Below are 26,638 nucleotides of genomic sequence, written 5' to 3' on the forward strand. Positions count from 1 at the left end.
GCAGTGTCCTGTGACTTTCACAGACTGTGACAAGGAGAGAGACTGGTGGCAGCGAGTCCTACACAGTGGAGGTCTTTTCGATCAAGTACAGGCCGCCCAGAAGGCCCATGATACAGCGGTAAGGTTAAACCTTACTGTCCCGACGTGGGAACCGCCTGCGTCAACCTAAGGGTTGATCTTCAGGACATTAAATAAAGTTCATCATACCATACCACAAGTAGTGTCAAGTTTGTTCTCTCTTGCGTCCCAGAAAACAAAGCAGAAAACACATTCTCTGTTCTTGCCACAACAAAAAACCCAGGTAAACCTTCCTTTACTTGTGGCAACAGTTGCCTTTTCTTTTGAGGGAGTAAATGTTAACAAACTGGAACGCGTCATTGCGGCACTAAAGCTAGCATGCTCAACATGGTCACTTTGGCCCGTTATATTCCGTGAATAAAGCAAATGAGAAAACATATTATCGCACCCACGTTTTACCCAACATAAGCAGACTTCCATCCAAAATTTTTTCGAAAGTTAGAACCAGTTTTTTTTTTTTGAAAATGAGGTTTCTGAAAAAAACTTGTTTATTTAACAATTTTTTTCTTCTCTTGTGTTTCATGTAGGGAGATATTTTCCATAACTGTTGCAAAGAGAACATTCTATGCCTGACAATTTTTTTTTCAAGTTTCTGTGTAAAATAGAAGATGTGGCAAGACGCATCAAAGTTACAAAATTTCCATGTCTGGAATTCTTTAATGTTTTTCATTTGTGGACAGCATAAAAAATGGACAGAACTAATTTACTGTGAAGCACATTAAAATGAGCAAAAAAGTTTTTTGACACATCTTCAGTTTGCATTAAATTCGGCTGTTAAATCGGAAAATATTGTGGTAAGTAGTAAAAGGAGGCGCGTGCAGCCACCTTCAGATGTTTTTTTAGCTTGCTGGGAACACTTTTCAGGAATAAAATTTTTGGTTCCGTGCAGTTTGAATATTCCTACATGACATATAAAGAAACCGGACAAAACAAAAATATCAAGCGGACATGCAAGTTCCGTCTCTCGTGGAATCACCCCATAAGATATCATTCATGTTATGTATGCATGAATGTCATGCCCCTCCATGCCTTTTCTGATATATATCCAGTTGAAGAAACAACCATGACAGCATCACAACATAGGAGGTTAGATAGATACACTCAAAACACCTGAAGTTCGCAAACAATGCTTCACATTAAAAGATTGCCAAGTGAAACTGACAATCCCCACAGACAAAACTGCAAGTGACATGTGAGAAAGCCAAGGATGGTATGTTCAGCTCATCAACCCACTCTTCAAGACAGGTGATGAAAGGAATTAGCTCATTCTGATTAGCTGCTTCTATTCATGACCATTTGTGCTGTCCAACACAGATGGTCATGAATGCTAAGCGTCTGAACAGTGCACACAAGTGATTTTCACAATAAAGGCAAACTGTACAAACACAAGACCCAGACGAGGGTGCACCCATGCCCTCTAGGAGTTGTTTTTGGACAATGCAAAAATGGCACGCAACATCTCGCGATGTCCTTTTATTATTCTCCTATGCTCAATGATCACAGGTGGTCAACGAAATTTGCCCAAAGGCATCTACACATTTAAGTTCTAGCTATCACTTTTGCATTATGCAGGAATGGTCGTGGTGTTGATGGCGACCCTTGGATGGGGTGGAAGAGGAAGCTGGCACGAGGCCGCTGGAAACGGGAGCTGTGCCACCCAGACCAGTTGATGCCCTGCTAGGTATGCCACTCATCAAGGGGGCGCCGAGTCAGGCAGCAGGGCTCCAGCCAGGGCTTGACAGAGACGGTCGTAATGAAGCTGGCTGTTCTGCAGAATGTCCTGCGCTAGGTCATCCACGCTGGAATAGCGGCTGCAGCTTGGGTCAAACATGTCGCACACAAGTGCTTCCACTTCATCCTGCAAAAAATTTGCCATAGAAGAAAGAGCTGCCTACCTGCAACATTTAAAGACCTAAGCATCACTGATGGCCAAAAGCCACAGGCTTCATGGTCACCGGACGACTTTCTCCTTGGTAAGGTGGGTCAGTCGCCACACAATATGGTCATTTTGGGCCAGGGCCACACCCTCAGTCAATCACTTCCACAAATACCTCCACTTGGCACATTGTGCAAATGGAAGTGGCAACAAAAATAACGACAAAAGAAAATGCAAGAAGGCAGTACATGAATGACTTGGAACGATCCTAATGACCATGCTAGATGGAAACGGAGGTAACACACAACAAGTGCCATTGCCAACTAATTCAATTAAAAAAAAATTATTGCATGCAACAATGCCTTCACAACACAAGACCACAGTAATGGTTTGCTGTGTCATCTAGAAACTGCAACTAATTTCTTAAAAGTGAAGCGATGCCACACTGACACCTATCATATTTACTTTGCCTCAATAATTCGATTTGTCTGATGGGACTCAGCTGTCAAAGGCATTGACAGCTGCGTCACTGCTGGAAAGAATAGGTAAATGTCATAGCAGACAGAAAAAGAAAGACTCATCAGAAACAGCCTGGCCAACATGTGCGAAAATTGGATACTGCTGACAAGTTCTCAAGAGAAGGAAAAAAAAAAAGAGAAAAAAAAAGGGAGCAGGAGGGCATGATATTAACATGTGTACATGAATATGCTGTAGCAGTGGTGGTGGCAGCCGACTATAATGTCACTTTTTGACTTCGAAGTCTTTATAATCATTCGGAGTAGGTTGCTTGCTAAAACTGCATGTAATGAAAATGTATTACAGCGTTGTTGCTTATATATTTGAAACCGTACTACCCATGCACCTAAATTTGGTATTGTTTGCAACCGCTGACCCGTCAGCAGCTGGGACAATATGTAGCCCGTGACGCCTGGTGTGTCACAATACACCAACAATGCCAAGAAGCAGTCATTGCTCTTGAGAAAAAGATTTTTCACAGTCTTCAACACAAGCTCCACTGAGCTGTTGGACTGGGAATACCCAGGACTGCTAGATACATGTTCAAAATCTTGGCAAAGCTTGCGAACTCGTGCGAGAAGAACTGGGATCCATTATCACTTCAGAGCATGTATGGTATGCTGAAGCAGGTCATGACACTCTTGACAGCCAAAACCACCGCCTGGCTGGAAGTGCTGGATAGCATGATAACTTCCGGGTAGCAGAAATATTAGTGCACTAGTATAAGCAAATCTTGACCTTTCATGTGGAACAAATTGGCTTCCACTTGTTGCCATGGCCACTCTGCTGAAGTCGTTGGGAGCAAAGGCTTGAACCGCTGAGTCCTTGTGGTTGCGCAACGTTCATATGACTCCACCGTGGCCTTGATGTACTTGCCAACATGCAGCCCCCAAACAGAGTTGCGGGTGTGTGCCTTGCAATGGTGCACGCCCTGGTGGCCCTCATGGATAGAATCCAACACGTCCCGCTGTAGAGCCTCAAGGATCACGAGGCCCTCGCCTTTGAGAAGTAGACCGTTGCAGACCATCAGCTCCCCATAATATTTCCAATACTCCCCTACGTTTGCAGGAACTTTAGTCTTGTGAGGACAGCCTTGTTTGCAGTACTTCATGAAGGTGACACACCCGCTGTCGATCATCTGGCGCTAACAAACTCCTTCCAGACTGACTGGCGTGCCTTCTCGGATAGAGTTGACGACTTCACCCATATATAGCTCTACCTGGCTTGCTTCTGCACCATACACTGGGGCTCTTGAATCTGCCGTTCCCAGAAACTTGACCGTGACGTACAAGTTCTTATACTGGTACCTCATGAGCTTGATTCTGTTATATTTACAAGAGCCTTTCAACCATTGCAGGGGGAACTGTTTCAGTTGTATTAATGAACGTGCTGCGGCCAGCCTAGTCAGTCGGATGCCTTCACTTAACAGCTCAACATTGTTAAGTCGTTCTTTGGATGTGACAACTGGCAGCGAAGAGGGGACCATGTCGTAGTGTGGCGTGGCAAGCATGCGCAGTTACAGGCAAAGATGACCACGGGAAGGTGGAACTGTTCGATGCGACACAACTGAGCGGACGGAGAACAAGGAGCACGCTCATCTGTACTTTGCTGCCAATGACGTCGCCGAAGACAAGTGGAAAGCAGTATGCCTCATAGTCTGCAGGCCGACAACGTATTCACTACTGTGAAGTTTGCTTGTGCCAACGAAGCATGCGGATGCAATGCTCACGGCAATTTTCGCAGCTTTGAGCATCCACTTCAAGCCAAAGTCGTTGCAAGCTTAAGCTTTTTTTCGGGGCGAAGACAAGAAAGTGAGTCTGTCAACAATTACATTATGGCACTTAACAGGCTTGTGAATGACTACAATTTTGGACAGCTATCACGTGACCACATGACGCAGGACCAGATTGTCTGCAGCATAAATGATACAACAATGCAGACACGCCTCCTGGAAGCCATAAACTTAACCTTGGAATCTGCCAAACAGTAGGTGACTGCCATTGAAGCTGCAAGGAAGAATGCAAACATATTACGCATGTAAGTAGAATCGACAAGCGATGTAGGGATGGCCAATTTTTGGGGACAACTGCTGACAAGGAATGCGGTTGAGCGGCGGTGCTGTGCACAGTGCAGGGGCAGACACTCGACAATGCAAAGTTGCCACAATGTTTGCTTCAAGTGTGGACAGAAAGGGCAGCTGGAAAGGGTTTGCAGCGACTCAACGGCGGGCTAGAGAAATAAGATAAAACTGCATGCAGTGCACAGAATGGACTATGTTTCTGAGCAAAATCCGGACGATATGAATAATGAATACTCAGTTCGCATGTGGACAATACAAGTGGCCGGACCCGAGCCCAAGCAGGTCCAAGTCTTTATTGATGATGTACCATTGGTGATGGAATTGGACACTGGTGCTAGCGTCTCCATCAAAGGTGAGGATAAGTTCAACACCATGTTTCCAGGAGCACAGTTGAGGCATTCTTACGTTAAGTTGAAAAGTTATTCAGGGCAGCTATCAGCAGTCTTAGGGAAAATCATGGCTGCAGAGAAGTTAGGAACATGCAAGGTAATGCTGCCACTGTTTGTCGTGAAAGGACTATGTTCGACCCTCTTGGGGATATACTGGATGGAGGCATTTGCGATTACCTTATCGAAACCGAAAGAGCTGAATGCAGTTAGCTCCATTACAAACTTCGCCAAGGAATTTGGACACATTTTCTCTGAGATGCTTGGTACATTAAATGGCTTACAGGCTAAGATTTCACTGAAGGAAGGGGGCAAGACTAAGGTTTTTTTTAAAGCGAGGCAGGTGCCATTTGTACTCCGGGATAGAGTAATAGAAGAAGTGTAAAGCATACAAAGGAAAGCAATTGCACGCCCTGTCCGAACGTCGAAGTGGGCCGTGCCTGTGATGCCCGCAGTCAAGCCAGACAGGAGAATACGCCTTTGTGGTGATTTTAAGATCAGTGAAAGCTACTAAATTCCCAAAATTGAACTGTTCATGAAACTGAGCGGTGGAGTCAAAGTCAAGTTAACTAAGCTTGACCTGAGGGACAACAAGTCCAGTCGGAACCAGAGTCACAGGAGCTGGTCACAATCAATATGCTGAAAGGTCTTTTCCAATTCACCAGACTTCTGTTTGGCGTAGTGTCTGCACCTGCATTGTTTCAGTGGGAAAGGGACAACTTGCTAGGTGACCTGCCGCAGGTTACGATTTACTTCGACGACATTTTGGTGACAGGCCTGAATGATGAGAATCACTTGCAGAATATGTGCAGTGTCGTTGGATGCCTCCAGGAAGCAGGGCTCCACCTGAAACATGCCAAGTGCAAGTTCATGAAGGAAACAGTTGAGTACTTCGGCCACGTCATCACACGCAAGGGCCTACAGCCCAGCTCCAAAAACGTTGAAGCAGTCGTTTTGGCTCCAAAGCCATGAGATGTCAAAACGCTCCAAAGCTACATCAACCTCATTAACTTTTACAGGAAATTAATTCCCCAGCTTTTGATGATGCTTCACCCGCTCAATGGTCTTGTCGAGTCTAAGCACCAGCTTAAGAAGACACATTCTGCCGAAGTAAGGCATTACTGGCATCAGTATTGATCGACGTTGGCTCATTTTGATCCAGGGAGGCTACAGTGTTGGTCACAGACACGTTGCCTTATGGCCTTGGTGTGATTCTTGTCTGGAGGGAAGCAGGTGGAGAGGAATGACCAGCAGCTTTTGCATTGTGAAGCTGACTGTAGTTCCTTTCCTTCACGGAAAGGAACTACAGTCAGCTGGGCAAGGAGGCACTCGCTGTTGTATTTGGCATTACACGCTTCAAGCAATACCTTCGGGGTCGCCGACTTGAAGCTGTGGCTGATCATAAGCCACTGTTGGGTCTTTTGGCAGCAGACAAGCCGATACCAGAGTTGTATTCTCCACATGTCCTTCCTTGGGCATTGTTCTTGTAAGGATACAACTACGTCTTGAGGTACAGGCCTGGTGGACAGATTCCTCAAGCAGATGGCCTCAGTCGTCTGCCCCTGCTGGCGAGCGAAGCTAATGTGGAATGCCCTCCAGAAGTTTTTATGTTCCAGGCTTGCTACCCAGGGGTGCTATCAATGTCAATTGTGGCAGCAGCTACTAACAAAGATCCATGTTTGTTACAATTGCGAGAAGCTCTGTGGGTGGGGAGAGGGTCCCCTTTGGAAGAGCCTTGGAAAGCATTTGAAGCTTGGTTTGTATCTTGTTAGGGAACGGGGTAGTGATCCCCACATTGGTACAAGCTGAAGTACTGAAGCTTCTACATGAAAGTCATCCTGGGGTCTCAAAAATGAAGGCAGTTGCCTGCAGCCACGTTTGGTGGCCGGGGCTGCATGGAGACATTATGGCAGCAGTACAAACATGCCGTATTTGTCAGAACCAGTGGATGCCAAACTCAGCGCCTGTTTGGCCATGGCCCTTCCCCGAGAGGCTGCGGTCTCGTTTGCATGCGGATTTTGCAGGTCCTGTGAGAATTGCATATTTGTTTGCCATGGTGGACGCATTTTCGAAATGGATGAAGGTACATCAAGTGACGACTACATCTTCAGTAGTTACTTGATCCAGTGCCTGAGAGATATTTGCAGGTCAAGGCTTGCCAGACATCACAGTGTCGGACAACAGCCCATCATTTGTGTGTGAGAAGTTCAGGGTATTCTTGAGGTAGAATGGCATCCAACAGATACTGGTGCCACCAATACCACCCAGTGTCCAACGGCGCAGCAGAGCGGGTGGTGCAGACCACCAAGAAGAAATCTTAAGGCTGCATCGGGAGACATTCATACATGGCTGGCTAGAATCTCACTGACCTACATGAGAACACCACACGAGCTAACTGGCTGCAGTCCTGTTGAGCTTCTGCTGGGTTAGATATTGAAGAAAGCCCTCAAATTAGGCCCTACCTCAGAAAGAATGGTAGTCATGACAAAGCAGCTCCACGAAAATATTTGCAGGAACCAGATGTCAGTCAAGATGGCTAACCTAGAGCCAGGAGAACAGGTTTTCGCACAAATTTTCGACCTGGGCTGAGTTGGGTGCCAGCAACAGTAGAATCGGACTAAGCGTTTGCAGCTGTGTTGAGACTTCTGGATGGCCACGTGTGGACGAGGCACTATGATCATGTCCGAGCAGCACCGTGGACGGCCAGTTCAATGGACAACCAGAGATTGCCGCTACGGCTTTCGAGTACTCTGGCTGCTGATCCGGTCGCAGGGGATGCGGTAGATTGTCACCTGAGACTACGACTGCTGCTTTTGCTGGGGAGATCGCCGTAGGGCCCTTCTGATGAGGACACGAGCCCACCTCCTGGGTCCTCTGGTGCAGCCACTGACACCTCTGTGTATACAGGAACAATGCAGCACACTCCCGTTTTCCACAGCAGCCAAACCAGGAGGGCTGTGGTGCAATACTCGCCATAGCAAAGAAGGAACACTCTTTGTTGACAGGACTTAGTTCTCACATTCTCGTGTTCTTTATGTGCACGTCTCTCTTCTACAAAGAGGGGAGGGATGTTATACAGTCAACAACCGATTTTCCGGACGGCAGATTTTTCAGACATTGCCAATAATTCGGACGGCTGCACGGCACCACCACTTACCCCATAGGCACCCTGCAATGAAGTTTGGCTGTACATGTCGCGCCACCTAGCAACGGTGGTGAGCACCCACGAGTAGGCCCTTGCCGCCATTTCACCATTGCCCATACTGCACTCAAGCATACCTGAAAGCTTGCTTTTCCAATTTTTCAATAGATTCACCGCAATCTCTCGGCAGCTCCTCAGTGAGAAGTGTGAACAAAAAGAACAAGAGCAGATACTGCTGCCTTAAGGATTTTCACAACCGTGAAGGGGGTGTCAACATCATATTGTACCGCTTCCCTTCAAAACCGCTAGGAAGCAAACCGGCGGCTGAAGTTTACCGCAGCAGTTCTGCATGTCAAGCAAGTGTCCTCTTACGAATTTCTGATAAACGAACCAAGACGTAAATGCAAAAAGAAAGGGAAAAAAAGAACCAGCAGGCAGCATTCATAAAAAATCACAATAAAGCAAAAAATGCATAAAATTGTGTGAACTTAAACCCGCTGTTGTAAACTAGTTTAGGTAGTTGTTTAGATCGTCTTGCTCCAAAACAAACGGGCAGTGGTTGTTACATGTCAAATCTAGCTTCACAAGCGCTGCATGCTGGAACTTTGTACGCACTGTGCTTTTTATTGTGCATTAATAGGCCAACATGCAGCTAGTTTTTGCGCCAGGATCAAGACACGACTGCTGGAACTGGGCTCATTCTACCGATGTTTTCTTGCACTTAGAACGGAACTAAGGCTGGAGTGCACTGAAATACACGTGGAGCATTCTCAAATTAGCATTTCCCTTGCGCACGCTAGCACACATTTATTCAGTCTTTGCATTTTTTAGTTTCAGCTGATTGTTCTCTATTATGATTCAGCGGTGATGACCTCTCACATTGGAGCCTGAACGACAATACCAGAATACATGCTAGGCACTTTGTCAACGGAGAAAAAAGCACTTACCTGCAAACTTGACAAAACCTCTACAATATTGAAATGCAAGGCACGCTCCAAGTAATAAAGCTACAAATGACAGTTGAAAAACGTCTAAGGCCGTGTTTGCTCATTTCAGTGGAATGAAATAATGATCTGTTAACTTACTTTGAGTTTGATGTCGTAAGCATGCTAGCTTTGTTGTGGCAAACACTTCAAACACTTCGTGACCTGTGGTGGTTGCTTAGTGGCTATGGTGTTGGGCTGCTAAGCACAAGGTCGCGGGATGCAATCTCAGCCGCAGTGGCTGCATTTTAATGGTGACAAAATGCCAAAACATCCATGTACTTTTAGGTGCACGGTAAAGAACCCAGGTAGTCTTCCGGATTCCGGAAGTTATTCCAGATTCCCCCATTACGGTGTACCTCAATCAGATCGTAGTTCTGGCACATAAAACCCTATAATTTATTTATTTGAATTTAAGCACTTTGCTGTGATGTCCGTGCTGTTTACTTCTTTGACACGATATTCATGGTTATAGTCGTAAAGCTGCATTTTTTCACAAGCGGCAGTGGCCAAAAATGGGCCTCGATGCTTTTGATTGCCTTAAAAGCACAATTTAAAACGACCGCCACGTTTCAAACGAGTGCCACAAACGCATGCCTCTGTAGAAGTGGCCGCCTCGGTGTTTTGCATAACTGACACAGTGGAACTGACGGCTGAGCCGATCACTGCGCCGCCTGACCATTGAAAGTAGCCTATAGAGCCAATAGACACTTTGCAAAAAAGTGAGCGGCCCCTGCCGTAGGCCTGAGGAAGCGTTCGGGGTGCTGGGTGCGCGATTATGCGAGTGGAAAACATTCCCCGTCGTCGCCTTGTTGCTACCTGTGCCATCAAGTTTCATGGCGTGAAATTCAGCTTGTGTTGTTTGTTTAGTCTCTTTACGTCGTGCCAAAATGATGGAGGAAGACTGCATTCCGTTTTCTTTTTTGGACACGGGATGGATTTGTGACATTTCATGATGCCCGATCGCCAGCGGCCAGGTGTGGAGCTCCCTGCACTCAACAACCGCGACCGTGCATCAGGCCCATCGTGGTTAGGCATATAAAAAAGTGGGTTACGTGATGAACGTTATGCTCAATCTGAGCATCAGTGACCCACAAGTGCTCCTTGTTCAGGCAGCTTGCACCTACCCCATTGGATTTGATGTCTGTAGGTTCACTCTTGGTATTCTCTTTGTGCAGTGTTGTAGAAGCTGAACTGTATGCATTACAATGCACATTTAGTTCTGTGCAAACTGTTACATGTACAGGTGCAGTCAAAAGTAAATGGAAGGCGTGAGAACGTGGCAAACCGTGTCGCAGCACTTTCTAACGCCTGCTCTGGTGACTGATTAGCCCGGTCGCCTGCAAGCAGTGCGTGCTATCAGCCGACCCTTATCTGTAGCGTATGGCCGTCACTTTTGGAGGCTCGAACGGATGCTTGTTGCTTTTAAGATGTGCCACCAAGTTCACCCAAGCCACGGAAAAGCTGGTCTGATGTCGCGCCACTCTTTCCAACCTTGTCCACTGGGTCCACAAACTTCAAAACACCGAATTCTTTAAACACAGGAAACCCAAGAAATGTTATGACCTGTGAGCGAACGATGTAGAGCTAGTGCTTTGTGAACTTGTTCTTCCATTCCAGAGTGGTGACAAACGTTTCCAGCACGTCTAAGGGTTGGCTCACCAGTTCTGAAAGCTCTCCCACTGGCACCTTGAGATGTGCTGGAATCCTAGAAAATGTACTGGGGATGACTATGACCTGAGCGTCACTATCAACTTTGAAGCACAGAAGCATTCCGTCCATTTGTCATCGACAAACTTCGCCCAGACGTTGCCACTTGAACTGATTTCACTCAATTCCACAGGTGACAATTTCTTGCCCGAACGGCAAACTGCGGCAAAATGACCCTTCTTTCTGCATTTGTTACAGGTCGCTTGAGGTGCAGGACATTCGGTGCGTGGATGAGAAGACCGTGTGCAAAATCCACAAAGTGACAAAGTACTTACACTGCCTGCATGTATGGGACCTGCATTGCGTATCTGCTGCTGCCGGTGGTTCTGCATGACCTTTCTTGCATTGGTGTTTATCACTCCGGGATGCACTAGTGGCCCTGGTGAGCACGCTGAAAGATTTGCCCGTTCTTTTTTTTTGTGCCACCAGACTGGCAAAACAAGAATGAGTGCTTCCTTTAACGTAAGGTTCGGAGTGCGGGAAAGTGTGTCCATCAACTACGCATGTCGAAGGCCTATGATAACATGGTTGTGGACAAATTTCTCTTCTACATCCTGTGAAGAATAATTGCAGTGCTTAACCCTGTTCCCGAAAGCCGTGAAAAACGCATAAGCTGACTCGCCTGGTTGTCGAACTGGCTGATGAAACCTTGCGCTCTCATACAGCTCATTGGCGGGATGTACGAAGTACCCAGCGAGCTTGCTAACAATGATGTTGTACCTTGCAAAGTCTTCACTGTGCACTTGCAATGAAGATAAAATGTATTGTGTCTAGGTTCCCAAGCAGTAGAGCATCATCCTGATGTAGAATTCACCGCCAGCAGCGTGGAGGCCTGTTGCAAAACAGTAGTCAAACTGTTGATGCCATCTTTGCCATGCGGCCGAGTTTTCAACATCATACTGCGGCGGCGGTTGCAGGTTGGGTGTTGCAACTACCTTGATTTCCCTGCCAGTGGCTGTAGGTGGCTTGCTGTCTTTACTGTCCTAAGACATTGTCGATTTGAAGCAAAGACCACTTCTGACACCATGTAGTGGTCCGAGGAATGAGGCAGCATTCAGCTGGGCCAGCAAGGAAGTGCCCAGGGGCATAGCCGAGGGGGCTTATGGGGCTTCAGCCCAAAGCAGGCATTCGATTGTGGCCAACATGCTTTCCTTTGCGTTTTTTTATTCCGGTGCCCCCACCCCACAAAAGAAAAAAAAAAAAAAGACGTTGTAATGCAGCGAATCGTCGCTTGATGAAAGTTCAATTTTATTTATTTTTTTGAGGAAAGGAATAGGCCACAGCACTCTTCAATTGCCGGATACTCTTACTATGTTGTTGCGATAGCAATTATGTGGACACCAGAGGCGCATTCCTGTTGTCGCCGTAGCTGTCATGTTCTGTGTAAAGTCCAAGGGTGATAACATCGTCACCGCGCGCCACATGCCTTATGTGGGAGCGAAATCGTAAGGGGGAGGTGAGCCGACGATGGTGGGTCAGTCTTGTGCACGTAACGAAGAAAAGCGGGGAGGAAGCGCGCCGCCTTCCGTCGCGCTCGATGCATTGGAGCGAGTGGAGGGAGAAAGAAAGGGAGAGGGGCTTAATACTCCATGATTTGTGAATGAGTGATTGCGCAACATGTTTATTTGCCTCGTTTGACGCACTTAGAGGGTGTTTCAGCGAACTTTACCCAGAGTTTAAAAATATGCCGATGCACTTTAAGACAATGCGACCAAATGCATGTTGCTCTCTTCTGTATGCAGTATATAATGTTATTTTTGTATTCTGTTTAACTTGATTATTAGTCAAGATTAATTAACCAACTTCTGAAGCAATGAGGCTATAGGAAGAAAGTTCAAATTAGAAAGTTGCAGAGTCGTTTGCCAACACGTTCAACTAAACAGTTTCTGTCTTTCTTTCTATTATGTTACTGTTTTTCAGCTTGCTGCGGATGCCCGCGAAAAAAAAAAAAAAACACGACATGCCTGCTTGTGCGTTGTGATTGCTCTGCTCCCAAGAATTCTGCGCACCGCCAGGTGTGCTGCCGCTTAAAATGCGACATGGCAGTGACGCAAGCATTGGCTGTTCAATTTAGGCTAGCAACCATTATCGCTTGCGCTGCGTAAAGCGACTGACGGACGTGGTGGTGATGGTAGTTCCAGCCAGCGACAAACAGACTATCGTGCATCGGCTGTTAGAGGGCGAGCAATTTCGCGATGCTTTTTCCAAATAGGAAAAGCAGACATGATACTTGTCTTAGGAGCTGCAAGCGGATAGAGATGGCAGGCTGCAACAATATTTCGAAGCTGGCACCCGGGTACGTGACCGAGCCAGATGACAATATTCAACACCTACGAGTCGCTGAAGCAAACAAAAAGCTTGACAAGAAAGAGGCAGAGAGCTTCAGTCATAAATAATGAGGTTCGCTCCAATGTTTTCTCTTTCATGGCGGTTAATCCACACGTTAGCACGCGCAGCGTGGCGCACAGCTCGGTGTGCCCAACTCAACTACCTGGAGGATGTTGAAAACAGCTTGACTGCACCTCTATCCTCTGCAGTTGCATCAACGCCTGGAGTCAAGGGATCTCCAAAAGAAACTCGACTTTGCGAATTGGATTTTGATTCAGGAGGAGCAGGATTCTGACTTTCTCGCCAAGGTACTCTGGACTGACGAGGCGAACTTTTCTCAAAATTGCCAAGTAAATATCCACAACGCACACTATTGGAGTTAGCAAAATCCCCACTGGCTAGGAAGATCCAGCCACCAATATCAGCGGTCTTTTAACATTTGGTGCGGAATATATGACAGCACGGTCATTGGCCCAGTATTTTTTAACAACACTCTGACCAGCAAAAGGTATGTAAGCGAGTTCCTCAAAGGGCAGGTTCAAGACTTCTGCTGCAACTAGCCATTGGCCAGGTTTGACGCAATGTAGTATCAGCGTGATGGGGCCCCAGCCCACACCTGCAGTCAGGCACGAGCATGCCTTGATGTTACCTTCCCAGGGCAATGGATAAGGAGAAACGGGCCTGTCCTGTGGCTGGCAAGGTAACCTGACCTCAGCCCTCTTGACTTTTTTATGAGGGGCTATATTAAGGATCATGTATACATGACAGCAACGATGACTCCAGAAGCCCTGCAGGAGAAGATAATTGAAGTCTGCCACAGCATTTCACCGACGGTGCTCAAGGCAGTGACAGCAAGCCGCCTTAGAAGGTCCCAGTGTTGTATCGCTGCAGAAGGTAACTTCTTCGAGCACTTGCTGGGAAAGCACATAACCTCAGCTAACCTTAGGTAACCTGAGGTAACCTCAGGTAAGCAGGTAACCTCCGAGCCCCCTCCAGTGAGCACAGTGAAGGTGGGAAATGCTGGGTCGAGTGCGCACATAGCCACGAAGAAGGGAGAGAGGATGAGGAGCTCTCTCTCATACAGGGTCAAGATCGTTTTGGGCGGTGCAGCAAGTGGCTGCAGAATACCACATAAAGTTGACCCACATTTTATTGTCATTTACAATAAAATGTGACCACCATCTCTGGCTGCCATCATGTCACCTTCAAAGCCATGTTGCACTAGGCATGCCTCTTGAACTGTTGGACATATTATTTGTGTGTTCAACGATTCAAGGCTTGATAATGTGATCACCAAGTTGACAGCTATCAAATGAAGCTAATAAAGTCTTATGATTGTTTGACATTCATTCTCCTTCAAAACTGTAAAACAGCATGGCAGTAATGATGTATATCAATGCACATCTGAAAGGATGCATTAAAGGTCACTCTACAGCACTAGCATTCTAGAGCACACTACACCAATAAACTGCAGTTGAAATTAAAAAGTAAGCTGACACCATCACAAATTCAGTGCAAAAGAAAATAAGCCCACCACTTGAGTAAGGTCAGGTGCAGCTAGAAGCTGCCATCGTTGGCTCTGATCCCTTTTTTTTAAGACTGGGTGCTTCAGCTAAGGCGTGCAGAAGTCCTTAAATACATAGGAGTTGAGACAATTGGATGGATCCTTTGGAACAACTTGAAACACAGCGGTGGGTGTTTAAAATGCTTCACCTTTCCCAACCGAGCCACTCACTAAGAAAATTACATGAATCAACTTTTTAGTTAGGAGTAGCTACGTGGTCTGTCGCAATGTGAAGCTCATAGCATGCCCTAAGTGTCGCTAAACCACCTCTGACATTTTGAACACGTTTTAAACAAATGCAAGTATCGTGCATAAAATGTCATAATGATCATCTCTGGTAAACATGGCAGCACTATGCATCACGGGAAGGCGATAAATTCTACAAACAATCCTCTGCGGGCTGTCCCAGTCATTTGTTAGCGCATGGTGACACCAACAGGGTAGTGCGAGTAATATTCCCAGGGTTGTTTGGTTGGCCAACGAGAGCACCAACATAATAATATGGCTGCACATCGCTGATCCTTCCTATCCAATTGCAACCACAATGGAGGAACCCTCCTACTCTCCACACTGCATTACGAGGAGAGAGCACACTCATGGTGAGAGAGAAAGGGCAGCAGCCTGTGTCCATGCCAGTAATTTGGCCGTTACAGCACCATTTCAAAAAAATTCTTCCAGCTGTACGTTCGTTCTAGACTGGTACACAGCCGCCACTATATACCAAATTTTCAAGCTCGGTGTGGTTTAGAGGATCACTAAGTGCTCTTCATGTTCACAACTGTTTTCAGATTTTGAAAAGAACAAGTATAACACTAAGCATTTATGTGTGGCACTTATGGTTCATTTGACACACCAGACTAAAACTGAGCATGCCAATAGCACAGTTCAGCCACGAGTGCGTTTCAGCTCCATCACCAGGACATTATCTAGCACTGTCACCGAGGCATGGCGGCAACATCAGGCAAAACTGGCACAACTGGATTCGAACTATGACGTGGGACAAGAACAAAAACAGACAGCTTTTTGGTTGCTTCCCTATCCAAAGTCACACTGTCACACTTTCGATTGTGCAGAACTAGCTAGCCCGACCCTTGACGGTACTTGCTCAACCGGCACACCAACCCAGAATCTCTCAACAGCATTACACCTGGTTCTCATCATGCAAGCACCTCTAACGTTCAAGCACACCACCGTGTTCCTGGGGCATAGCAGTCGTTGTCAAGAACATGTTTAAATTGATAAGCACATTGAACAGGTCATCCCTCATAGGGGGAAATCGATAACACTATTTCTGCGAAATGTTTTGGCTTACCTTGAAAAACTTGCACATATCCTTGAGGTCATTATCAGTGCCCAGAAAGCCCCAGGCAAGCACGGGCACAATTTGTTCCATCAGGGCGTAGTAGTGCGAGAAGAAGCCATGAGAGAACTGCACACACCACAAAGAGGTTGTCAGTACCATCATTCGCGACACGCATGATTAATACCACAAAAGATGACTCACCAGGGTGGCTAGACTCATCTGAGAACTAAGTTGCAGATTCGATTCCCAGTTACAAATACAGGGAGGACCAGTGTTGACTTACAATTATATTTTATTTGGTAGAGACCAAATTTAGCCACCTCACCATGCATGACATCACAAAATTGCAAAAATCAATCTAAGCATTTGACTTTCTTTTTGTGCGACAGTAATAGTGGTACCTAGCTGATCAGGCATCCAAACTAAAAACCTGCCATTACCTGAGAGCAGGGTGCAGTTGCACTGCTTGCAATGGAAGGTGAGGTGCCCGGTCTAAGTGATCTGGCCATCGGATTGCTCATAATTCAAAGAATTAATAACAATGTAACCATTCGAACACATTTCCATCAGGGATGTTCACTCCACCTGTGAAGACGCTGGTGCGTGTTGTGCATATTCACAATTGTTGCATACTTACAGGAGGTGACTGGCGCTCGGAAATGGCGATTCAGTAGGAGTTTAAGAACACAAATACTGTGCATGCATGCAAAGAAATGCAATACAAAGGAATTTTTGGGCACCACTGCTCAAAGCAGGCAGTGTTAACAAAGGCCACAGACTGTATGAACATAATGCATTGGCTACAAATCTATTTTCCTGTAATAACCTATTCTATGGTAAAATATCAATGAATAAATTCTGGCATGCCATAGTGGGGAACTCCGGATTAATTTGGACCACCAAGGGATCCTTAAGATGCCCACAATGCACGGCACGCACATGGGCGTTCTTGCATTTTGTCCTCATTGAAATGCAGCTGCCATGATGAGATTCGATCCCACAATCTCGTGTTTAGTGCAACACTATAGCGGCTAAGCCACCACAGTGGGTGTGGAAAAATATGCCGCTAGGTATTTGTGCTGCAAGCAAAAGCAATTAAATACACACTAAAGGGCAAGGATCATATTAGCCTAGTCTTTGACTTTCACTTATTTGGCAGAAAAATGTTGGGTATTGCAGAGAAGTCAAAAGGGCAAAGATTTCCTTTCTGAATTTCATACCCAAACAACAGTGCTGCTACATTAGTATGACGGCACAGATTACAAATAAGTTTTGTAGTTTGCTTCATTTTCATTCAGAAAACATTCTGAAAATGCACTACACTGAGTCTTTGCTTCCTTTAGAAGTCATATTCGTAATCTTTCTTTATCAATGAACTAGAGTCACCTGTGCTTTTTTCCTGAAAAGCTTTAGGAAAAGATCTCGCACCTTCTGCTGCTTTGTTCTCGCTCAAATTTCACAGCAAAGTTACATTTTATGGTCCCGATTGTTCAACTTAAGACTTGCACTGTCACTAGCAGGATTCGTCATCTGCAGCTCACTTCGTGTCCACATCCCTCCTACCCCAAGGCAATTAATAGAAACCAATATCAAAGGCCATGCTTTGCCATACTGCAGACAATGGAAGCAATCAGGTAATGTCATGGCTGCAATGTTTTGGGCATCACTCCGTGTGAGCGGTGCAGACGAAGGCAACCTTGCCTTTTATTTCTTCGCACACAATGCAAGGAACAGTATCAAGTTTTATACAGAACGATCCAGGCCATAAAACACAATCTTACTGTGAAATCTGAGTAAGGACAAAAAAGCAGCAAGTGAAAGTTTTTAAAAGTTTTTCAGGAAAAAATGCATATCACTCTATTACCTAGGCCTCCAAAGCAGACATTGCGTAAACCTGTTTGTGCTACAAGGAACTAGAGCGGGAAAGTCAAAGCCTGCCTCATAATTTGGATGTTTTCTGGCAAACTCCATTCAAATAACGGTTGGGTTCAAAAGACTGATTCGTCATTCCATTCCACTATACTTGTCATCCTGTATTACTTTCTATCAAATAATATATTTTGCAGCTGCCAAAGCTCTCATACTCTGTGGAAAGGATGGTAACTTGCAACAGCTTCTTACAAAAGTATGCCAGATTTATGCTCTGATGGCCAAATTAGATTTCATATGGATTACTCGGGTATGCCATGCAAACCTGGCACACCAAATACAGCCCACATTGAAGATTTCAGAAACTTTTCTTAAAAACAATGCCAATCTATAAAGTACAAAAAAAAAATATAATAGCTAACAGTCTTCCATGCATGATGTATATTTAAAATCTATATGTGGCAAGAAGTCTCCAGCCATATCTGTGAAAAAAAAGAAAGAAATATGAACTTCTGTGCACTGCCTTCAAGAAAAAAAATGCTTTAAAAAAACATCTTTCAAGCTTTAGCTTCGTAACTGTGTTTTAACCTTTTGGCTCAGAGAGTGCGAAACTTCCAACACATTTAAATAACAATTTCATCCTGCCTCCTCTGAGAGGCAAAGCAGAAGAAAAAGAAATGCCTGCTAGGCTTCCAACTTACGCTGTGCTGAAAGAAAACAGTGTGAAAACAAGCTCTTAGCCATCATACATCTCTATGAGAACCCCAACATTTATTTCACTGTGCTGGTTTCAGCCCAGTAAACGAAATGATGGCATACCAACTGGCCCTAGTTGAAGCCTCAAAGGACCACATGTTCCAGGAAAAGCAGGGTTAACTAGACAGAAGGAAATTAAGGTTGCAAAGGGTAGCAGTTTCGGCATGTTGGTATCCATAAGGAGACACAAATAAGGCACATACACACACAAGCACTTTTGTGCACGTGTATGTGCCTTATCTATGTCTGTGTCCAGTTGGCACTTCGTTAGACCCTTAAGGAAGGAAATTATCATATGCTTGACACATAGCCTCAAGTGTTTTAGCCTGCATAACAGTATGGGACTATATGAACAATGTTGGCTTGAATCCGTTACACCCCTGTCAAACGAGTGCAAAAAGATTACAATAACGCCCTATCAAGAGGGAGATGCACAGGAAGATGAAGGCTTCAAGTAATTAGCAGTGGCTAAATAAAAAATGCCGCTGCAGCCAATGTTTCAACAAGGAGACTTGTCTTCGTCAGGGCAACGCCGAAGAGTAGGTCCCTATATTAACACGTTGGCTGCAGCGACCTTACATGTAGGACCACTGTCGATCACATTAACTGCCTAATATTACAAGTTTATTACCCCTGCCACACGGGCAAATGAAATGACAATAATGGCATAACAAGTGGGAGATTCACAGGAACATGGAGGCTCAATGTAATTAACAGTGGCTGAATGAGTAAGACATTGCCGATCACATTAACTGCCTAATATCACAAGTTTATTACCCCCCGCCACATGGGTGCAGGAAATGACAATAACTGACTAATAAGAGGGAGATTCACAGGAAAATGGAGGCTTAAAGTACTCAACAGGGTGTTGAATGAGAAATGTCACTGCAGCCAATGTTTCAACAAAGAGAGTTGTCTTTCTCAGGGCCACGCCGAAGAGAAGGTCCCTCATTTAACATGTTGCCTGCAACGATATTTCTTGTTAGACCACTGTTGATCACATAAACTACCTAATACAGTAAAACCTAATGAATATGTACGCGCCTAATAAGTAATTCCGGTTTAAATATTTATTTATTTATTTATTCAAAATACCCCCAAAGGCCCTCATTACGAGGGTATTACATGGGGGGGGGGGGGGGGTCAATCACAAGCACTGGTTGTAGTTTGTACATACTAAAAACAAGAGAGGTTAACAGAAGTAATAATACAGTGAAACATAGTTAATATACAAGATAATTAGGTCACAATTATTACAGAGAAAACATTAGTACATATTAGGAGAACATAAGGCAACTGCACTAAAAAACACCAACAAATATCGAAAAACACTGTAAAAGTCCCAAAAAAGAATAATAATACGATTAGTCGACAAGTCGTGAGCGAATTAAATGTTGAAATTTAGTCAAGTCTGGTTCCGTGGCAATGACTGATGGTAAGGCGTTCCATTCGGTTATTGTGCGTGGTAAGAACGAAGATGCATAATGTGATGACTGGCAGTTAATGCGTTTGACTTTGTATGGATGGTCACGGCGTGGAAAAATAACTGTTGGTGACTGAAAGAAATCATCGTGAAGTGATGGATGGTGATAAAGCTTATGGAAAAGTGTTAGGCGAGAAATTTTACGGCGAAGTGCTAAGTTGTCCAAGTCAGCTTTATTCTTTAACGCGGTGACGCTGGTGTAACATGAATAATCTGAAAATATAAATCGCGCAGCACGGTTTTGCAAGGCTTCGATGTTACTTATGATATACGTTTGTTCGGGATCCCAGATGGCAGACGCGTATTCTAGTTTAGGACGGATTAATAGTCGTGATGAAACCAGCATCCTGTTGCCATTGAACGTAATGCATTCGCTGACCGCTTAAGCAGTAGTCACTTACCGCATGTCAAATGGTTAATGCGTAGCATTTATACTTCATTTTAAAGCGCGTGCAAGCCCAGAATCGAGGAAATGTTGTGCGCGCTGACCACATATAATGAAATTGCGGCACACAAACTTTTCTCGGACAGCAGCCCCCACCGACAGTAACGTCAAAACAGGGTGGTCATGACGTGTTTTCTGCTCCCATAGCTTCTGGAACTTCCACGCCATTCACGACGACAATGTGGAAGCGGGTGATGTCATCTCCGATGCGGCATGTGCATTTACCATCATGAGGGCGTTCGCAAAGAAGTGCAGTGTAATGGAGAAACTGGCTCCTGGCCTTGCCGAGTTTCAGGCGGCCATAGTCGTTGCAACGCTGCTGCGGCGTCAAGTGAAAATCAGTCTTTTCGTGGCCTGCTCGCAAATCAAACTTGTATTCGTGTGTGCTTAAGAGAGGATTAAAACATAGTTCTTTTCCTGCCAGTAAGTCCGTAGCCACTCATCTGCCACTGTCGGTTAATTAGTACACCTGATTCATACGTGTTCCCTGCCAACTATGTTTAAACTTAATGAAGGGAATTGCGCTAAAAAAGACACGGACGAGTAAGGACATGGACGGGCGCAAACTCGCGACTGATTTTATTCAGAAGGAACACAAATATATATACCTAGATTCTTATTGCCTAATCATTGCCTAAGCGCACATGCCAAGAACGTTTTTTCTTTCTTATACAAATTTATACTGGAATCACACAATCATCACCTGACTTATCAATGTAAAAAGCCTCTGCGAGTTCACGTGCGACCTGGTTACGACTGCGCCTTAAGATTTTGGTTCTAGCCAGCAAAGGCTGGCAAGCTTTATCAGGCGTAGCCAAAGGGCATGCGCCGCAATGTAAGGGCAAATTTGACCCTTTTTCGTTGACCATAGAGAGCTTGTGTTCCCTTAGTCGTTCATTTATACAACGGCCCGTCTGGCCAATGTAAACTTTTCCACATGTCAGGGGAATTTCATACACAACCCCGACCGAACACCTGACAAACTGGGTGGCGTGACGTTTGGTGCAGTCTCGCCACCCAGGTTTTCCCGTTTCCGTCGTGGCTGCTGTGGCAGAGAAGCTTCTGCAAAGCTTGAATCCTAGAACACCTCAAGATGGTGGCGGTCAACCGAAGACCAGACCGGCGGTTCTCCCCTATATTCATAGGGTCTCCCACAACCTGAAGAATGTGGCCAATCGCTACGGTGTGCCGGTGGTATTTTCTGCCCCGCGCAAGTTGGCCTCTTTGTGCCCCCGGATTGTCTCCGGCGAGGAATGCGTGCGAGACTGCACCAAACGTCACGCCACCCAGTTTGTCAGGTGTTCGGTCGGGGTTGTGTATGAAATTCCCCTGACATGTGGAAAAGTTTACATTGGCCAGACGGGCCGTTGTATAAATGAACGACTAAGGGAACACAAGCTCTCTATGGTCAACGAAAAAGGGTCAAATTTGCCCTTACATTGCGGCGCATGCCCTTTGGCTACGCCTGATAAAGCTTGCCAGCCTTTGCTGGCTAGAACCAAAATCTTAAGGCGCAGTCGTAACCAGGTCGCACGTGAACTCGCAGAGGCTTTTTACATTGATAAGTCAGGTGATGATTGTGTAAGTGATTCCAGTATAAATTTGTATAAGAAAGAAAAAACGTTCTTGGCATGTGCGCTTAGGCAATGATTAGGCAATAAGAATCTAGGTATATATATTTGTGTTCCTTCTGAATAAAATCAGTCGCGAGTTTGCGCCCGTCCATGTCCTTACTCGTCCGTGTCTTTTTTAGCGCAATTCCCTTCATTAAGTATGTACGACCGACTCGCCCAACAACGTGCTCGCCAACTATGTATTGAGGAGCTTTCACTATATCACAAGTTTATTACCCCTGCTACACTGGCACAGGAAATGAAAATAATGGCTTAACAAGAGAGAGATTCCCAGGAAGATGGAGGCTTAAAGGGACTGACAACTGGCCGGAATGTGTAACGAGATGTTGATGGAAATGAAATGACCATGATTTATAATGATAAAATCTGCATGCTGTTTGCGATTTAAGTAGGAATATAATTTTAAATTTGCAAGGAAAGTCTGAAAAACTAGTAAGTTGTGCAGCCTGGAAGAGAAATCTTGGTACTTCAGATGTAGTAAGTCAGCTGTTATGTAGTAAGATGTAGATGTAGTAAGTCAGCTGTTATTAAGTACAGCGCACTTATTGCTTAAAATTGCAGTTCTTATATTATTAGATGCTTGCGGCTTTATTCCATGCGTGTTATAAAGTAAAGAAAGTCCACGCTAAAGAGTCGAGCTTGTGTCCACCAATGCATGGCGGTGCATATGCTGTTGTAAGTGCGCAAGTTTGCAAGTACAGTTAAACCTGGCTATAACGAACCTCCACACAACAAATTTTTCGATATTCTTAAGTTTTCCTATTCCCAGCTGTCACTCCATAGAAACACATGTATTTGTGACCGCTATGTAACAAAGTGGCGGTGGGAGAGACCCTAGAAATAACTAATTCCCATCGCCGACGACCTAGTGGATGTTGCCCCAAATTTTTTTATTTTAGTGCGAGCAGCAGCCGCATGCATCGCCTGTGGTCGCCCCGCCAACGACGGAGCATCAAGCAGTGTCATTGCACTTGGCGCACACGCAGCAGCTCCGGCGACAGCGAGGCTTTCGCAGAGTGCCGTTGGCGCAGAGAGTAGGGAGGGACGATGCTTGTTTGCATGCGTCTACACGCACATTGAGGCCTCCACTGCGTTCCTTGAGCCAGCTGGCAATGCGATTCTTGATGATAGTGATCTAAAGAAGGGAAAGACGCTTGATTCTGCAATCCATGACGGAGCACGGCAAAGCATCGCCGTGGCTGTGGCCTTATTGCCTCCTCCGTTTAAACATCCCGCCGCTTGTTCTAAGTAACGTTGCTGCCACTTTTAGGTTGCCGGCGGTGCATCGGCAGCACCACTCTTCCTTAGCTACAGAAGTCTCTGCACTGCACTTCGTTAACCTGACACCCAGCGACACTATTAAGAAGAACTGCTTTTCGCGTCTCCTGGAGTCGTGGTCACTCTTTGTCTCTTCGTTTTTGATGCTGTGCAAGCGTGCAAGTTGGCTCCTGTCTGCACGCATCCAGTCACTTTGGTGTATCATTCCAAAGATGAGTGCCTCGAAGAAGAAACGTAAAATATTGATTCTTGAAGACAAAATGGTCATCTATGACGCAGTTTCTGGAGTTGAAAAAAAGAAGGATGTAGCTGCCAAATCTGGCCTCCCAGCTAGTTCTCTGTCTACTATTCTCAACGCAAAAGATGCGATTCGCAGTGCAGTGGAGTCAGGTACCGACTGCAAGGAAACGAAGATGAAGCCATCAACATACGCTGACGTTGAGAAAGCGGTGTTTATTTGGTTAATGCACATGACAGCACGAAATGTTCCCATCAGTGATGCTGTTTTGCGGCAAAAAGCAAGGGATTATGCTTGTATCTTGGGCTGCAATGATTTAAAAGCAAGTAACAGGTGGCTTCAAGGCTTCAAAAGCAGGTATGGAATCGTCGGCAAAGTAACTAGCAGTGAGTTCTCCTCTGCAGAAAGTGATGGTGCCACTTCTTGGATTGAGCACAAGCTACCAGGCATTTTGGAGTGTTACGACGCATGTCATACATAGACCACGCTGACGAGGCTGCCCTTTTTTACGAGTTGCTCCCAAACCACACCCTTAAGCTAAAAGGAGACGTCTGTCACGGCGGCAAGCAGAGTAAACGTCACTTGACTGTTTTGCTCTGCGTAAATTCGGACGGAAGCGACAAGCGAGTTCCACTGGTTATCAGCAGAAGCACCCAACCCAGATGCTTTAAAGGGACCCACAGAATGCCTGTGAAATACGTGACAAATGCGAAAGCATGGATGACACGAGGCATATTTAGTGGCTGGTTGAGAGTGTTTGACAAAGGTATCAAGAAGCAACGGCGCAGAATTTGTCTATTCGTAGACAACTGTACTGCGCACCATGTTGAAGGCCTCGAGCTGTCTAACATTGAACTCTGGTTTTTACCCTCAAACTGTACCTCGCTCATTCAGCCCCTTGCCAGAGGAATTATTAACAGTGTGAAGTGTTCCTACCGATGTAGACTAATCCAAAGGCTGCTTCTAAACATTAGTATTCAGTGGGAAACAAAGTTGGCCATTTTTCAAGCAGTTGAGATGCTTGAAGCATCCTGGCAGGAAAGAAGTGCAGACATTATTATGAGCTGCTTCAGCCAGGCCCAGATCACAAAAGAGGTTCAAGGCTGCAGTAACTGACAGTGCAAAGGAAAAGCTTTCAGGCTCGCCCTATCCCGCCGAAGCTTAGGTTTTACTGTGCGCGAATGGAGCAGCCCTGGACGATGTGTAGCTTTGTGATTTTTTTTTATGCGGATGACTGCGCCATCACTATGGAAGAGATCTCAGATGAGGTGCTGGTGGAAAGTATCCGATATCACAGTGACGACGACGGATCTTCGGAGGTCGATTCATCACATGCTTTGCCTCCCGCGAAGGAAGTGCTGCAGCAGATACCAGTGACGTCTTGCGCTGATTCGCGAGGTCGCTAGACGATAATGGAACAGCATTGTGTGCCTTGGTGTCTTACGTGCGTTCAGTGTTGCCGTCCCTCACGAACAAGCAACAGAGCAAAATAACAGTTTTTTGCCGCTAAATAAATGCGTTTGAGTGAGTATCTCCGATTCCCCCTTTGTTTGATTGGTACATTGCTTTCACGGATTTTCATGCTGAAACTGCATATTGACACGTATACTTATCTTTATCGGGCGACCACGTTTGGCCGCCTTACAAATGTTATCGTGCAGCGCAGGACGCGCCTGCATGTAAAAGAAGTTTCTGGAATGTTATCGATGGTTCCCTCCACTGTCTTTCACCGCAGTGTAATCTGATTGCATGTATGCGCGACGCGAATAGTGTAGGACTTTGTGGAAGGCACGCGGGTCCCACCGATTAATCTGGAACATTCCACGACTGATCTATAAAAGCCGACGCGCTTGACCCGCTGATCAGATTTTCGACGATCGCCGAGCGTGTTCGCTGCTATCGTTGTGCTATAAGTGTAGCCTGTTTTGTAAACACAGGTTCGCCCAATAAAAGTTAGTTTTGTCATTCACAGTATTGCTACTGTGTTATTCAACGTTACCACCACGTGACAATATAACGAAAACCTCTTTGTAATGAAAATTTTCAAGCCTTTGTCAATTTCCTTATATCCAGGTTTAACTGTAAATACCCAGAGGTGCGTGGTCTCCCTGCAGAGGTGTGTGGTCTCCCTGAAGCCTGTTTCACATGCAAGCGACAGTGTGGCAACGGTCGCGGTGGCTGAGTGGCTGAGTGGCGCACAGATGCAGCTTCGTTTCACATGCTTCATATTGGCGCGACGCATGCTGCTGTGATGCACAGTGTTGCTTGCGGAAAGCGCCCGTGAGCTGTGGGTTTCAACGGTCTTCAAGAGCTGCGCCTTGCTCCACATTTCCATGTTTTGGCACGCTTGGCCTGCAGATTTGATCGGTGCACTAAGCTGGTGCTCCACTTTCGTGCTTGTAAACCTTGCAAAAAATAAAAACACTGTGTGTAGAACTGCTAATACAACTTTTTTATTCACATTTATATCTATTTAAGCTGTTTGCAGGTGACCACTTCAAAGTCTTGCTAAGTACACGCACACAGAATTAGCCACATGGAAGCAAATGTATGAGTTGGTTCATATTTCTGCGATCTGGGCTTGAAGCATGTGAACGTCTGCCAACAGCTCTTGTTTTCGAATACCATAAAGAACACGGGCACCATCTCGGCCACCAGGATGCAAGAAATCTATGGACGGCTTTCAAAGAAGTTCGCATATCTTTTCGCCCCTACGAATTTGAGTAGAAAGGCGGTGGCCCTTGTATAGCTCGGGGTACTTCCTCTTTTAACTGAAGAAACGTGACCAACCAAACTATGAACACGCTAGCTCGGAGTTGTAAAGAAGAAAAAATAAGCACCTACATGCGCTGCGAATAAAACTGCTGTTTCATCGCGTCTGTCTGGACCCATATGTGGTCACCATCGGGGGAAAAAAGAGGCAAGAAGGAAAGAGCATGTAGGGACAATTTGTCTCCAAATAATGGAAC

At 45.6% G+C, this 26,638-nt stretch overlaps 1 protein-coding gene across 9 annotated transcripts in view; it reads right to left on the bottom strand.

Moving 5' to 3' along the window:
- Positions 1–701: 701 nt before the first annotated feature.
- Miga (mitoguardin) overlaps positions 702–26,638 on the bottom strand; it is a 296,982-nt gene continuing 271,045 nt past the window's right edge. For 8 of the 9 annotated variants that reach the window (XM_070538808.1, XM_070538800.1, XM_070538801.1 and 5 more), the window contains 2 exons: positions 15,976–16,092; positions 702–1,936 (listed from right to left, as the gene is read on the bottom strand). In XM_070538808.1, coding sequence (XP_070394909.1) covers positions 1,772–1,936; positions 15,976–16,092 — 282 coding nt within the window. In that variant the 3' untranslated portion in view covers positions 702–1,771. The remainder of the gene's footprint in view (positions 1,937–15,975; positions 16,093–26,638) is intronic. The other variant, XM_070538810.1, reaches the window with a different exon arrangement.

Source organism: Dermacentor albipictus, chromosome 1 (genome assembly GCF_038994185.2).
Source record: "Dermacentor albipictus isolate Rhodes 1998 colony chromosome 1, USDA_Dalb.pri_finalv2, whole genome shotgun sequence".
Lineage (NCBI taxonomy): Eukaryota > Metazoa > Arthropoda > Arachnida > Ixodida > Ixodidae > Dermacentor > Dermacentor albipictus.